Here is a 15,917-nt window from a genome sequence, read left to right on the forward strand (position 1 = left end):
GTTCTTCTTATACTGTGACACCCAAACCTGCCCTCAGTGCTGGAGGTGCAGCCACAGAGTGCAGTGGGACAACCTCTCCCCTTGCCTGGTGGCAGTGCTGGACCTGGTGCATTCCAGGGTCCAGTTGGTCCTTTGGGCTGTCGTGGTAAATTGCTGAATGAGGTTAATTGTTTTAGGAGGCTGAGTTGCGTTATTCCCTTACATCTTTCCTGCTACCGAGTAGTGCTGCAATCCCAGCTGGAACAGAAGTGTTTGTTTCCTCAAGTGTCTTGTGAAAGGCAGCACTGCTGTGACACTGAGATTCTGCGAGACTCTCTACGTGTGCTGGGGTCATGTTCCCTATGCTCTGGCATTATCCTTCATACCACTTGAAGGCTTTACTTTTTCTCTGTTCTTTATTGTGTGTTTAGTGATAGAGTGTGTACTCCATGGCTTTCTTGGAAGGGAGATGGAAGTTTTTACTTCTGTCGGGGATGAAACTTTAAGATGCCTCTATAACTGTAGATAAACTCTCCATTGCTGGCACAAATCTCTCTGACTTCCTCCTTCAGAGTTAAAGCACTGTAGCAACATATCCGTATTCTTACTCAGATGAGCAGACATACTGAATTTGAATAGTCAGTGTCTTCTGAGTGTTATTTTGTCAGGACTATCACTCATCTTTTGCTGTTTGTATGTTGACTGGCTCCCTGGAACTGATCAGATGTTTATTACACCGCCTTAATTCCCTGCAAGCAGTCTTTGCTGTGTGTATTTCCAGAGGTCTCGGAAGTATTTAGCAGTTTTCACATGCTCTCAATTCATTTAGTGACAGAAGACAGCACGAGGCTCTTTAGTCTTCATTACTGCAGGTGCAGCATGTAAGCACTGCAGATGAATTCAAAATGCAAGGATAACTTACCACATTCATCCAGAAGTATCCTGTAAAATCTTGAGTGGTCCTTAAAAAGCTGCTTGGGTGCCTAAAGGCTTTTTAACTTCTGTTGTAAAAGGAATGGTAGAAATGTGAAAAGGAAGGCATAACCGGACTACGTAACTGATTTGTTCTGCCTACTCATTTAGAAATTTTTCAGGCAAGTTAGAAACCTCAGCATTACAGAACGATGAAACTGTTTTTCTTGCTACTGTTACCATTATTGCTTCCAGTTTAGCAAAGAAGTGTGTTTTATGTATGTGCACTATTCATCAATAAAACATTTGCTTCCTTATTTGTCAAGTTGCTTAAAAATTTTGCATTTTATTTTGCTCATCTGAATATTTTATGTGCTGCGTATTTTCCTTGTGCTTTAGGAGTGAATATCTGAAATGCATTTTGTTTATTATGTTTTTAAGATGGAGGGAAGGAAGTATTGTCGATGCATCAGATTCTTCTCTACTTGTTACGATGCAATAAAGCTTTGGTGCCTGAAGAAGAGATTGCCAACATGCTTCAGTGGGAAGAGCTGGAATGGCAGAAATATGCAGAGGAATGCAAAGGGATGATCGTTACCAGCCCTGGCATGGTAGAACAAATAATTAAGACAAATTAATAACTCAATAGCATGTACATATCTTGTTTCAGAGAATCTTTTGGAGTCTGAATTGCAGAGGGTGAAGATGATCAGAGACAGTTGCAGATTGCTATAGGAACAGTTTATTGCATTATTCCAACCGTGGAAAGAGTTTTAGTTTTATCTTTTGCTGTCCTACCCAAGGGCAGATTTCCAGAGAAGCATGATTTCAATGTGCACATTGAAAGGAATGGCTGTACTTTAAGTATAGGAAAATGTTATTTGCTCCTCTGCAATCATATTTTTTCTGATGGTCTTTATGTACGTGATCTATTTTCACTGACATACAACCAGAGAATTAGTAATTATTTGCTATGCTATTTCATGTTTCTCTTTTGACACTCTACCTCTATGTAATGTGCTCTCTATAGATTCTGCCCTGAATATAGAGAATGTTCTGCCTTTCTGTGAGGTATCTTTTCCCCACAACATTTCTCAAACTGCTGTTGCTCACACTGAAGAATTTTATGTACATAAATGAATACATGCATCCAGTGTCACATATCCAGTGTCCAACTTGAAACCAATATTGTTTTATAATTTTTGGAACAGTTAGTATTTAGAGCATTAATTCTTGGCTTCTTTCAGCGTATGTGGAGATCTAGCCGTTTTTTTTTCTGAATTTCACACTTAAGAATTGTGTGAAAGATTAAAAGGTGCCTCCAAAAAGCTGCAAAATTCTGTCCACGTGGTTTGGCCAGCGTCACAGAGATGGTATCTTGGTAATAGCAGCATGTTTTGGACCTCAGTTTGGAGTTTTGTGCAGCTTTCTCTGTTACAAGACCTTTCTTCCTCCAACTTCATTTTCTACTTTTAACTATTACACAACTTCTCAGCTTCTTCATAAAAAAAAATTGTGGTGTAATCTTGCCTAAAGGGGAATTTAATTAAAGAACCTCTCCCCAAACTGAAGCCATGTCACCTTTCTAGATAGGTATCTCAAACTCCTATTTTTAAATATGGTAGTATTACATGTAGTAAATTAGTTAATCATAACTTGTCAGATTAATTTCTTTTTCCCTTGATTTCATTCAGTGTTTTTGTTCTGACTAAAACTTCCTACACCAAAAGGAAAATAAGGCCATGTGTGGGAACGTGAAATACAGAGTACATGTGAACTCTCAGTGTGGAAAATTCTACATGAGGTGGTTAAAACTAAGGTAGACTCTTATAATAGAAATTGTTAGCCTTAATTGCTTAACTTAATTTTGCCAGTGGTTTATGTGATACAAATTGTTCGGTAGTGTGCAGTCATCAGCATTTGAATGGTACTCACTAATTTAATTTTTGCCAAAGGTACACTGACTTCAGCTAGCTGAAAACTTGGTGGCCTTTAACATGAGGGTATGCATATACACTCCTTTGTGGCATCCCTCAAAGAACTGCAAATGTCTTTGTGCACAAGGCAACACGTTTTGAGTGGCAGTGTTAATTCTGAGGTTTTGTGTGATTTTTACTGACAAACTTTCTATTCTACAAAATGTTCTCAAAGATGCATGGGCCTCAAAATACGTAAACATAAAAGAAATCTGCAACACTTTGAAAAGTTGTCATGTTATAATGCCATCCTTAGTACATACTTGTATCTGGAGACAAACGTGATGATATTTTTCTTAGTTTGTGGATTTTTTTTTCATTGCCATATATTCAGTTGAATATGAAAGTAAGTGAAAAATGGGGTTTAAAATATTTTCTGTGCATTTTGTAGGGTTAGAAGATAAAACAGTTCTATTAGAGAGACAATGTGAAACTTTTAGAAAATGACAGCTTTTCAATTCAATTTTATCCACTTGACACAACAAAGTAAAAACACTAAATTTTATTTTGCTGCTTTCTTCCACAGTGTCACTTCAGAAGTAATTTCTCTTTTGAACAGATCCAATTTTTCTATAAAATGTGAAGTGAATCTTATGCATGTTAGAGGGGAAAAAAATTGATAGGCATATGTCCCACTTAACCACTAACAATAGTTCAGCTGTATTTATAACTTTTTAATTTATTCATCGTGTTTCATTAGTTCAGTGAAGAATTTTTATAAGAGATTTAAAGTTTCAGATTTTAATCCTTTTAAATACTTCACTCTTTTCAAAATGCTGCTGCTTTTTCTGCCAGTACAAATCCATATATTTGTGACATGCTTTTGTACTACATCTGCATGCAATCCCAACCTTGCCTTCTGCTATGAGCAAAGCTTTGACTGATGAGGTTTGCAATAGGAAACAAAGATAATGGGGCACTGTTCTGTTAGATTTTCTTGGGTTTGGGGGAGATGTTAGAAACAGGATTCTGAATGTGATTATTAAGTGCTCTCTGACAGCCCTTTTTAAAGTAGGGAGGGATAAACATCTGGACAAAAACCATCTAGTTTCTTATGTCCTGTTTGCTGCTACACACTTCATACTGTGTATTTCTTTGATGCTGCTTATACAGCTGGTGCTCATCATAATCTGGGAGTGATGGGACACACAGAGTGGTTATACCTCTCATAACCTTCACCATTTTGAAGCAACAATTGTGATCAAGATATAAGTAATTCTGTCCTAGTAGTTATGAACATATTAACAACTGCATAATTGAGTGGCTCTTGTTGGAGTGCATCCAGAGGAGGGCCACCAAAGTGATTCAAGGGATGGAACACTTCTCCTACAAGGACAGGCTGAGGGAGCTGGGGCTGTTCAGCCTGGAGAAGACTCTACGGAGACCTAATAGTGGCCTTTCAGTATCAAAAAGGAGACAGACTCTAGAAGGGTGTGTTGTGATAGAATAAGGGGAAATGGTTTCAAACTAAAAGTGGGAGATTTATATTGGATATAAGGCAGAATTTTTTGTACAATAAGGGTGGCACTGGAGCAGGTTGCAGGTGGTGGATGCCCCATCCCTGGTTTTGCTCAAGGACAGGCTGGACAGGACTCTGAGCAACCTGATCTCACTGTAGGTGTCCCTGTTCATTGCAGGGGAGTTGGACTAGATGGCCTTTAAGGGTCCCTTCCAACTCAAATGACTCTATGATGATTTAAAACAGCTTGATTTAAGTGGTCCTGAGCCCACATGTTTTACACACAGAGCTTGCTACAGGAGTGCACCCTGCAACAGATGTGTTGAAATCTCTTCACTTTTTCTTTTGAGGATCAGGTTACTTGTCTGTACATGTCTAAAATGTGAAGTATTTCAATACAAAAGCATTGTATCGTACCTTAATGTAGTGTTTTTTAGTCAGTGTACATAGTGTAATTATTGTTGACATGTTCTGTTAATAATACTGTCTTTTTGATTCTCAGAGGTGTTGCTGTGAAGTAAAACCATATCTTTTAAAAAACAAGTAGAAAAAAGGAGGGGAAAAAGAGAAAGTTTCACATTTTTAACATTAAGAGGGAGAAAAACAAGCAACTTCTCTGAAGATTAACGCTAATCCACACCCCCCAAATCTTTTCAATTCAACTCTGGAAAAGAAAAGCCCACAAAACTAGGCACACTTAAACTTCAAGAATTTAAGTTCCGGCTAAGAGAATTTTTTTATGCCTGTTAAAAATCCTCTTTTCATTATGTGTTTTTCATTAGGTTTTGCAGCCTGTTCCTCCTATTGGAAGTGCTGTGAGAAAAACCTTTATTCCTCTTTGTTTAAAATTTGCTAGCATCAGCGGAGTAACTTAGTTTTTGAGTGGGCAGCTATTTTCTGTCATCGTATCCAAAAGGAAGCTGATAAGCATTTTTCCCTTGGTAAATGTTTCTCTATCTGCAAGTCCCAAGTTTTAGGTAATCATTTTTTCTAGAATAGATTGGAAGTTTTGCCACCTGAGGAGGTTTGCCTTTATTTCTAGAATTGGCTTTGCTTATCCATGCAGAAAATGATTCCTGCAAACAGTTCTCTGAAGGTGGTTTGAAGGGTGAAAGCTTTGTTCTTGATGCACTTCTTACTATTTTGTGAAGACTATGATGGGAGCTGTTTCTGTAATTCTGAAATCCATTTTTGAGAAGTTCACGATGCTCAATTAGAAGTTTTGAGATGCAGATAACTAGAAGTAATGTCCCTTTTCTGAAAGCTTAGACAAGCAGAAAATATTGGCCTCAAACAGCTGATTGTGAAGTAGGGAGTAAACAGGCATATAACAAAGCAGGTTGGAAGGTAATGGGGAAAAATATTTACTTGGAGACAAACTGCAACTTCAACAGAGTTTTTAAAATGCTAGATAAGTTATCAAGAGCTCTGTAAGCAGCATGTCTTCTGCGATGACATGTAATTACTCTTTCTGCATTTTTAAAGGTGAAATGAGAATCACTTCCTTTTACACTGTCGTTTTTAACTATAGAAAAATGTATGTTTTGAAGCATAAGAAGGATGGCAGTCTTCTCATTATACAAAACCATATTCCTCATTGTATGAATCAACCTAGCATTCCACTTTAAATTTTTCTTATGCTGCTCAGTCTGTGTGATTGAATGGATCTAATAATGACTTTGCTTACATTGGGAAATCAGGAAGAGAACTAAAATTAGAGAAGTGACCTAATCTTAGTGAAGTGCTCAGGCATGTGGGAGCTTGGATGCCAGAATTCTAGTCCTGATGCTCAACCAAAGAAAGCTGCATTGGGTTCTCAGAAGTGATCAAACTGTATATTTCTTAACTTTCAAAATGAAGATAGACTTCTCTTTTTTTCTCTGAGAGAGCTAAGTCAATTAACTTTATTTCAATCATTATCATTGAAAAATAGTGAGTATTATATAAAGGATTATTTTTATGTGTATTTTAATAAGCTTAAATACTGTTATTTCATAGTGCCTGGACAATGTGGGCTGGAGACAAAAAAATTTCCATAGAGCTGTTGTCAATTAGGTATATTTTGTTTTTCTCCTAGAAACCCAGCTCAGTTCGTATTGATCAACTGGACCGTGAACAATTCAATCCTGATGTAATTACTTTCCCCATTATTGTCCACTTTGGGATACGACCTGCTCAACTCAGCTATGCTGGAGATCCTCAGTAAGATGCTTTTCTTCCTATCTTCTGCTCAGAAACTCAGTGTCATCTATGACTTAAATATGCTTATCAATCTGACATAAAGCATAGTGCTTATGGCATAGAATAGTAGCTTTTGTAAATGTGAGAATGAGATACAACTTTTTCTTGTTTAGTTCGGGAACTTCTGATGCATGTGCAATAGCAAACTTCTTATCCAGAGCATAACTCTTCTAGGTGAGACCAAAGGTTTCTGTAGCTCTATTTTATTTCCTTGAGCAGCCAGTAGTCTTTTTTTTTTTTTTTTTTTTTTTTTAGGGAGACTATTGTAACAGGAGAAGGGGAAAACCATTCTCCAGGCAGTATAGAATACGGAGTTTTGTTTAACAGCCCTGAGTGAATCTACCTTCACTAAATTTCTCAAATTGCTGCTTGAACCTTTTTAGTCTACTGACAGGGAAATACTGTAATAACTGTTCTGCTGCGCATTATATTAAAAGTGACTGATTTCTTTTGTTTCAGAGCAGCTATTTGACTTAATTAGATGCTCTTCAGCTCTTACGTTTAGTAATGTGTAATGTATCCATTTCATTTTTGCTTTCTTCATGGAATTTGGTTTCTCTGCACCTTGTCGTTTTCTTCTTCGTTGTTTCTTTTTATGACTTGCAAAGTTGAGTCTACTATTTTTAAAGCTTTTGCATCCATGGTAATTTTGCCTGTATCTTTTTCTGTCTCTTTAGAGATATGAACGTAAGTGAAGGAGTGGAGAAGAAACTAGAAGTTCAGACAGAGCAGATAATTGTCTCACTCTAGATTTGTGTAGTGGTGTAGAAGTGCTTTCTGGGTTTTGTTCACAATTTTTTTGGGTGACAATTTGACAATTTCAGGGAACTTTTCCAATAATTCACAGATATTTTTTTTTCTGACTGGTGACAGAAAATACAGAGCCTATCTCTTGTGCAAGTATAGTTAAGGTTGTCATTTTCCTCTTGATTTTCTTCCAGTGTCGCTTAATGACATTGAATTTCACTTGCACTTTTGAGGCCTAGACACTCTCATGTGAATGTATGACATGCGTTATTCTAGAACTTAGAGAATTTTAGATTTAATATCTGGAATAGTTCTAAATCACCAGCAGATGTTTATTTCAGTGTTTTTCCATTTATATGAGGAAAATATTACATTAGTCTGAAAGGATTCTAACTTAGCAATATAATAAATCTAGCTAAATTCTGCATGCTGTTGACATCTTTTAATTAGCTTTGATATGTTGATAATGAGGAAAAAACGATATGTGAAATTAAACCTGCATGTTAACACCAGATAAGTCACAGGAGTGGGGAGACTGAGTGCTTATCTAAACAACAACATGCTTTCTCTTTAACTATGGGTATAACTTTTAATTTCTTAATTTCTTGATTTTTTTATTTTTTTATTTTTTTTTTAACCTGTAAGAAAATTAAATGAGAATGTGCAAACTATCTCTGTTTTGATGCTAAATTTCTTAATGGAAAATATTAGAATATCACATAAATTACTTTTCCAGCATCTTGTATTTTGACTTTCTTAAAAGGAAAGGCCGCAGAAATTTTAAGGTTTTTTTTTTCCCCTCATTAGACCTGTCTGGAGAATTTTGATGTGCTTCTTTAATCAAAGTAACGAAGTTGTGTCATGATAAATTTTGTCCTTAACTCTGGTGTACGTGTGAAATATATAATGCTCAGAAAAGAATTTCCCATAGTATGTTTTTTGTGACATTCTAATACAGAATTTTTGTTACTTTTTCATATTGTCATCAGTTCATTATTTCTCAAAAGTAAGTGCAATGACACAGTTGTTTCTGCCCATATTAGTAGTAAAGCATATGTTGTACATCAAAATGTCAAGTTCTCATTTTGAGGCTGAAATATCCTCATCTTAGTTTGTGAAAATCAGTGTTAGGTTATTAGAGGGCTTGTACAGATGAGCTGTTATATAAATATATGCGTAATTAGATGTTGCTGAATGATGAACAGGCAAGGTGTTTGGATAAAACTAGAAAGCATTGCAAATACATATATGGTAGCCATAGAAAACTTGGCTTTCAGTTTTCACAGGGAATAAAACATCACTGTCATAAAATAAATGTGTGCAGCTCACAGCTGGTAGACCTTTTTGTTGTGCACTTCATTGGAATGTTTCAGCCGATGTAATGACAGACACTTCTTGCAAAATGTAACTGCTTTTCAGTGAGTGATAGGAAGTGAAGAGGGTGATGCTTCACCTGCTTCACCTGCATGAATTGAGATGTCACACTGTAGGAAAGTCTTTTCAGTGAGCAGAGTGTCCTTCAGTGAGGGTGGGTGGGTATCTGAGACTTTGTCTTCTGCCCTGAGCTTTGCAGTTCACCTCACAGTGTGCACTGCTGTTGTGATCGTGTCACTAGCAACTGCAGAGGCACTGCCACCTTTCTTGGAAAATGCATTGAGATTTTTCTGGAGCAAAATGATGCCATAGATCTGTGTATTTTAGTTCAGAAGGCCAAACTACAAGAGGCTTCTACTGTACTGACTAAAATACTTGTTTTCTGTTTTTGTCCTTCAGATATCAAAAACTGTGGAAGAGTTATGTAAAACTGCGTCACCTGCTAGCTAACAGTCCCAAAGTCAAACAAGCTGATAAACAGAAATTATCACAGAGAGAGGTATGCTGGGCCTTCCTGTGTCTGATAATTGAGTACAGTAATTCAGGATGGAGTAAAGCTGTGTGACTGCCCTTTTTATGGAAACAATAGAAATCCTTCACAAAAGGTTTTCTTTTCAGGCTGTTAATACAGATTTTATTTTTATCCTTGCTTGCTAGTGAATGGATTTTTTTTTTTCCTTTTTTCAACTCCCAGACTACTGCAAGTTTTAACCAATTACAGAAAATGATCCTTGTGGAACCATAACTTCTTTATAACCCTTGCCTTTAGTGGTTTCAGGAATTAGCATAGAGAGGAACTTTTCATTTCAGAATGCTCTTTTAAGTGTCTCATAATTTTAAACATTTCTCTTTTGAGATTAGAAACTGCCATGGTTGTGCAGAGTTTTAAGCCCAAAGTTAGTAGGCAGTCTTAGTGAATTCCTTAAGATCTTCAAGTGATAGAACATCTAAAAAAACAAAAAAAAAATTGGAATAATCTGATGGCTCTTATTTTCAGTAGAACTTAATGACAAATGAGGTGTGTTTTGAGTTTTTGTCTTTTTCATTTTTCTCCTCAGTGCACTGAGAAATAAACAATTCTGAAGTGTATATTCTCAGCCAATAGGGAATTAAAATTAGAGTAATAGTCACCCAAAGAGAGACTAAAGTAATCTGTCCTAAGGCATCCATCACTTAAGATCGTGGACTACAATCTTTGATTTATCTGATGGTTTGTCTACCAGGCACTCATAATTGACTGACTGACTTAAAAAATCTGCAGGGGGAGAAATGAACTTCTTTGGTAGGTGATGGAATTAACTGCTGTCGTGGTTTTATTTATTAAAAAGCTTTTTTATTTTAATTATCTTTAGTTTGATAATGCTGTGGATGTGGAAGCTGTTTGGTATATTTGACAGTATGCCTGTACTACGCTGTTGCGTGAGGAAGACTGGGTTAACATTTACTTTATATGGGTACTAAGTAAGTTGTTAGCTTCCTTCCCTGTAAATGTGGGGGAGAAGAACCACTCAGGATTAAAAACTCAGCAGTGGCAAAAATTTTAAGGAGAAATTGGTCTTGACCCTATAGAAGATAGAATTATCTTTGCTACAGCTTTCCCCTCTCAGAGAAGAGCAAGTGAAAGGGAGACTGTTGTGTTACGGGCATCTTTTTATTAGGGGTTAATGAATGACTTATACATAAAATTGTAGTAGATTCGTTGTAGGGGGGTGATAATTTAGCTTCAAAAGATAAAATGCTTCTTTTGGTGTTTATCACTGACTGTATGGTGTTCTGGTCTGTGTCTGTAGACTACTCTCTAGGATGACTGATTTCTCAAGTAGTTGTCTGCAATCAGATAGATGTGTGGGGCTGAAGCAGGAGCTTCATGTGAGGATAAATAATACATTTTGCCAATTGGGTGTCAATAAACGTGAAAGCAGTGATAGGAGCTGTAGGGCTGCACCTAAGTTGTACCAATGCTTTTAAAGATAGTCGCATATTATGAATAATGCTGGAGTGCTCCTGAACTAGTCAGCCTGAAAGTACAGCAAGCACTGCAGCGCCTATTGGAGAACACCCAATGGCACAGTCTTGAAAGGCAAGTTGTAGGTGATGCTCAAGGGGCTGAAGTAATGTTGGCACTTGTCTTCCCTTTGCCCTCAACACTGCATGTGATTGCATGATGTTGTTTGTGATAAGGTGGTGCTTAGAAGCTTTATACCTACCTTCTAGTACTTACAGTAGGAGCATAAGTTGAGACTCTAAGGCTCGTTTTGAAGTTAGTGGAGAGAGAAATGCATTTTTTGAAGCAGTTTATCATCCCTCATTGATTATGAAAGGGTAACTAGCCTCCTGTTCTAGACATCTCAGTTCCATCTAGAAATATCTTTGATGAAGCTGTCTGGATAAATGTGCCCCTTGGAGCCGTTCCATGAGTCTCTGAGGAGTAGAAGGCAGAGCCGTTCCTGCCCAGAGATGCTCACGGGCTTCAGACTGGGAATTGAGAATAGATGGCTTTGAGCAGGTGCTCTGCAGGGAAAAGGAGGAGAAGGAGGATGGATTGCAGCTTTGAGAAATTTTGTATGCTAAAGAGAAAAGAAGACTTTACTTAAGTGCATGCTGTGTGAAGAGCTTCCATTCTCCAGAGACTTGGTAATATTACAAAGAGGAGATCCTGATCTGGAGGTGATTTATTTCAGCTATTTTTCTTTCATCCATTTTTACAGAAAGTGCTTCTTAAAAATGGTTCTGTCAAAGAAGCCAAGCATCCACTTCGTGGTGTATACAGACAAAACCACTGTTGACACAACACTGAACAAACTGTGGTCAAAGCAAAGCAGATTTTTAAACATTTTAATTCTTTCATTGTAATAGTATTGGAAGATTGTAATAGGCTCCAGGATCAGTGAATGCTAATCAATTTCCCAAACTGGTGATACTGACAGTAGTGAACAGGAACTGTTCTGTGGTAGCTGGCATTCTTTAACAAGATGTTTCTTTTACTCAATTTATTGATTACCTTATTCCTACTAAATGCTTCTAACTAGAAATATATATGGACGTAGACTTGAATTAAGAGATTGTTTTCATTATAAGGATCTTAACTTGCTTGTGTATGCATCATTTTGAACGTACAAGTAGAACTGGTTTGTTTTGTTACCTACAAGAAAAACTGTAGTCATCTTCTTTCTCACTCACTCTAATAAAATCCTCTATCTGTGCTATTCTCAGGCACATCCATCACAGTCTGTGGCTGGCAGTTACAAGGTTTGGACTAGTTTTAGAAACTGTTTGTCAAAAGTGAACTTCAAATATTGTAAATGTATATACGTTCTTTAATGTTGCTTTGCTGTAGAAAGTTCTTTGCAAGAACTCTATTTTCTTCCTGTCTAGGAAGCACTGCAGAAAATCCGGCAGAAGAACACAATGAGACGTGAAGTGACTGTCGAGTTGAGTAGCCAGGGATTCTGGAAAACAGGAATACGCTCTGATGTCTGCCAGGTGACTGGATTGCAGAGATGCCTGATGTGTTGTTTTTCTTGATAGCTGCCACTTACTTTGTGTAAGAGTTTGTTATGATTATATGCTGAGGAACCAACCACTGGAAGTTACTACTTTTGCCTCAACGTGGTCTGTTGCTTTAGGGAACTATTCTAGCCTCCTTTCCTTTCCTTATAAAAAGCTATTTTACAGGTTTAATTTTCTAGCAGAGGCTTGCTGCTCTTGAGTGACATGAAGCAGAAAGTGGTGTAGGGGGGTTGCAAGAGTGGCCAGTTTGAGGCTTGGAGGTCTGAAATGCAGCAGCCTTGACTTATATCAGCCGTGTCTTGGTTCTAGTGCCAAACATCAAGAGTTTCTGCATCCATCAGTTGGGTTGGTGTTATGTTTTTAGTTTAAGATATTTTTCTGTTTAAGGATTTCTAATTTATTTTTTTCACTGCATGAAAAGAGGTTAAAAAAAAACCCAAAAAACAAAACAAACAAACAAACAAACAAAAAAACCCAAACATGGATTATAAAAAGATAACCTTCAGTAGGAAGGTGTATTTCAGGTAAGTTAACGTTCCATATGTGAGACATTTTCAAGGTACAGATCTCTGTTGGATCCTGTTTCAAAGCACATGACAGCTACCAGCATTTTTTGGTCTAATACTGTACTAGCAAAACTCAAATAAGCGTAACAGCCAAATAAATATACTGGTGGTATAATTAGGTCATTTTTGGTGTTTGGGAGGTGTTGATTAAGAATTGAAGACTAAAAATTTAATCAATATGAACTTAGGGTTGATTTAGTAAAGGTATAATTAGAAATTGTGCTGATGTATTGAAACCTCCCTAAGGCTGGAGGGGAAACTTGTTTAAGAGAGAAAAACTAATAGCTAAAATAGCTTTTTTTTCCTGTCTGGAATGTTTGTTTTGATTTACCATTGCTTCTGAAGCCAAAGAATAAATAGTAGCAGAGAAAAGTTACCGTGTTTTTTTTTTTTTTTCCATAGTAAACTGTGTCTATTTTTATAGGTTAAGGAAACAATATCAAGTTCTAATTTAGGAGAGAATTGAGATAGTTATTTGTTATTCATATCGTCTTAAAATTAATCTTTTAATGTATCATGGGATGTTTCGGTTTTTGTTTTGCTGTTGAAGGACAACAAATCAGTAAAGGATGATGGGAATGAAGCTATTTTGTGGTTTTGAGCACACTTGCAACCAGAATATCTAAATCAGGCAGTTCTACTACAAAAGTCCTTTGATTTTATTTCTTGGAGAGGTCAGGAGTAGGTAAAAAGTATATCTGTAAAAAATGAAAGGCTGCTATTGTTACTGCATGCTTTTTCCCATATTAAAAAAGACTAAAACTAAATAGATGTAAATCAACTCTGTGGGCAGAGTGAATTTGCAGCGAGTTATAAACCGCTCGTTTTCCTTACCTTTTTAAGGCATTGTGGATAGAAGATTAAAGCTATTAGAATGACTTAAAAGTTTCAAAGTTGCTCTAAGTTCTACATAGCTGTAACATTGGTCTTTGTGATTTTTCAAAATGAAATACTTAGAGGGAGAGGGGAAGAAAGGTGAGCATGATGGTTTGAAAATGTGCAGTGACAATCTTCTTCCAGGCTTATTTAAAATTATCCAGCAGGTGAAGTGCAATTCTTGGCCAGTGTTGAGATGGGACCCTTGGTGCAGACTGGGTCCCACCAAAAAGATACCCACTCTTCACATCCTGTGTTGCTGCTGACATGCCTTCAACAGCTGAGTATTCAGGATAAGGAGAGAAATTATTTAATATGAAACTATGTTGGCTTGCTGGACTTCTTGGTAATTTCAGGTCAGAAGCACCCGCCCAGAGACTGGCAGCTTTGCCTCCTAGCAGCCTTGGGGAGGATGTCACTGCTGCCTAGCTGGGGCATCTGTGAGTCTGCTGCTTGCCATGGCAGCTGCAGCAGGAAAAAAAAATGCAGCACAGCTAGAATCCTACACATAACGATTACAAGTATGTTTATAACCTGATTCAAGTATAAAGGTTGTGGGGCAACTTCTGTACCCGTACTGTTTCAGGGGAAATTTTTTGTAATCACTAGCTGTTCTTTTAGACTAATGCAACTTTAAAAGCCTCCACTTTATTTTCTTATGGAGATAAATAAAACATCAGAAACATCAAATAGCTATAATCTAGCATGACACACATTAATTGAATCAATCAAGTATTTAGTGCTGTGAAAGCAGCACTTTGTCAATATAACTGCAGGAGTCAAATCAGAGACCTCCTCTCTGAGTGTACCTCTCAGGAGATATTTATTCCTCGTTCACTTCACCATGGCTGATATAGTTGAAAACTTCATATTCCAATTCTCAAACTTCGGGCCACGTGTGCTGGTTGCTAAGTGTAAAGAAAACCAAGGGACTTGGCTTGAGGGACTTTATTGTCTGGCAGTCTGTGCAGTGGAACATACGGGCAGGGAAGCAACCTTTTTATTGTAAATAATTTCTTCCATGAAGGAAAACATAGGAAGCACTTCTGAAGAGTTTATGTGGAGATGAGAGGAGTATTCCCACGGCTTGTGCATCACCCTACGTGGCTCTAAATGAGTAACAGGGAAACAATTTCAGAATAACTTATTCATTTTGGTTGCAGTGGTTACATTTTTTTTTTTCCTGCCATTCAGAGATCCAGAGAGCTGCTTTCTTACTGTTAACCAGTTACTGTACATTGCAACCTTTTAGCTATGTATTCAGTACTAAAGAACCGAACTGACCTTCTTTTACTTAAGTGGAAATCTTTGCTAATGGTTATTCTCTTCTCAGTATTTCAAACTTCTCAAGATTTTTTTTCTGCTGTCCCTTCTTTAATGACATGCAGAAATCCTTTGTGTCACACTATAAATCACACATCACCTTCTTTGTATTTTTGCTCTTTTTTCAGCTCTCCACACAATATATGTAATCAGATACATTCTTTTTTTTCCTGAAATTAATATGGGTGGCTCTTGGATTTATATTGCCTTAAGGCACATTGTTATTTTGAATATATTCACATAATGCCACTAACAGAAATGAAGTGAGATTTGACATCAGTGCCACAGAAGTGGTTTCATTCATAAAGTTCTTGTAGCGCTCTCACTTTTCACTCCTATACAAGACTTCTGATGTCTGTAGTTATTATACTTGCTGTACTGCTGTACTGGTAAACTGATACTACTTATTTAAATACAAATTCATTCACAAACAGTGAAATTGTACAGTGTGTACAAATACTGCTTTAAAACATTGAAAGAGGGAGACTTTGGTTGATGCAACATAGCTTAATTTTAATTTAAATTTTCCTCCAACAGAAAAGAGTATCTGTGTCCTACATACAACAATCTTTCCTCGATTGCTACCACATTATCCCAGAAATTGCCAGACTGTGACATTTCAAAAAGCCCTTAATTCTTCCTCGAAGTGAAGAAGCATCTAGCATTGTATTCAGTCACAGCTTATTGAAAATGGATCTTTTCATTCACCAGACATTTTTAAAACTCATTCAGAATGCTTTGGTAATAGGCTATTATTATGTATCTATTATTCTATTTATATTGATACAGGTCATCACTGTGATTGTGTAGATGGGCAAATCTTTGACGATGGGGATTGGGAAACTCCAATTCTCTTGTTCTGTCGTCTAAACCAAAATCAGTGGGTCATGTGACAAATGGAATGTGTTTCTGTTTATAGCTTACTCAACAGTGCCTTCTGTACACTGAAGTTGA

At 37.0% G+C, this 15,917-nt stretch overlaps 1 protein-coding gene across 3 annotated transcripts in view; it reads left to right on the top strand.

Annotated features, from left to right (window-relative positions):
* The window catches only part of DROSHA (drosha ribonuclease III), a 67,511-nt gene that overhangs the window by 23,645 nt on the left and 27,949 nt on the right, over positions 1 to 15,917 (top strand). For all 3 annotated transcript variants that reach the window (XM_042869779.1, XM_042869782.1, XM_042869781.1), the window contains 4 exons: positions 1,333 to 1,502; positions 6,404 to 6,528; positions 9,088 to 9,187; positions 12,064 to 12,171. In XM_042869779.1, coding sequence (XP_042725713.1) covers positions 1,333 to 1,502; positions 6,404 to 6,528; positions 9,088 to 9,187; positions 12,064 to 12,171 — 503 coding nt within the window. The remainder of the gene's footprint in view (positions 1 to 1,332; positions 1,503 to 6,403; positions 6,529 to 9,087; positions 9,188 to 12,063; positions 12,172 to 15,917) is intronic.

The sequence above is a fragment of the Lagopus leucura genome, unplaced genomic scaffold, assembly GCF_019238085.1.
Source record: "Lagopus leucura isolate 7727_CA_CO unplaced genomic scaffold, USGS_WTPT01 Super-Scaffold_100002, whole genome shotgun sequence".
Lineage (NCBI taxonomy): Eukaryota > Metazoa > Chordata > Aves > Galliformes > Phasianidae > Lagopus > Lagopus leucura.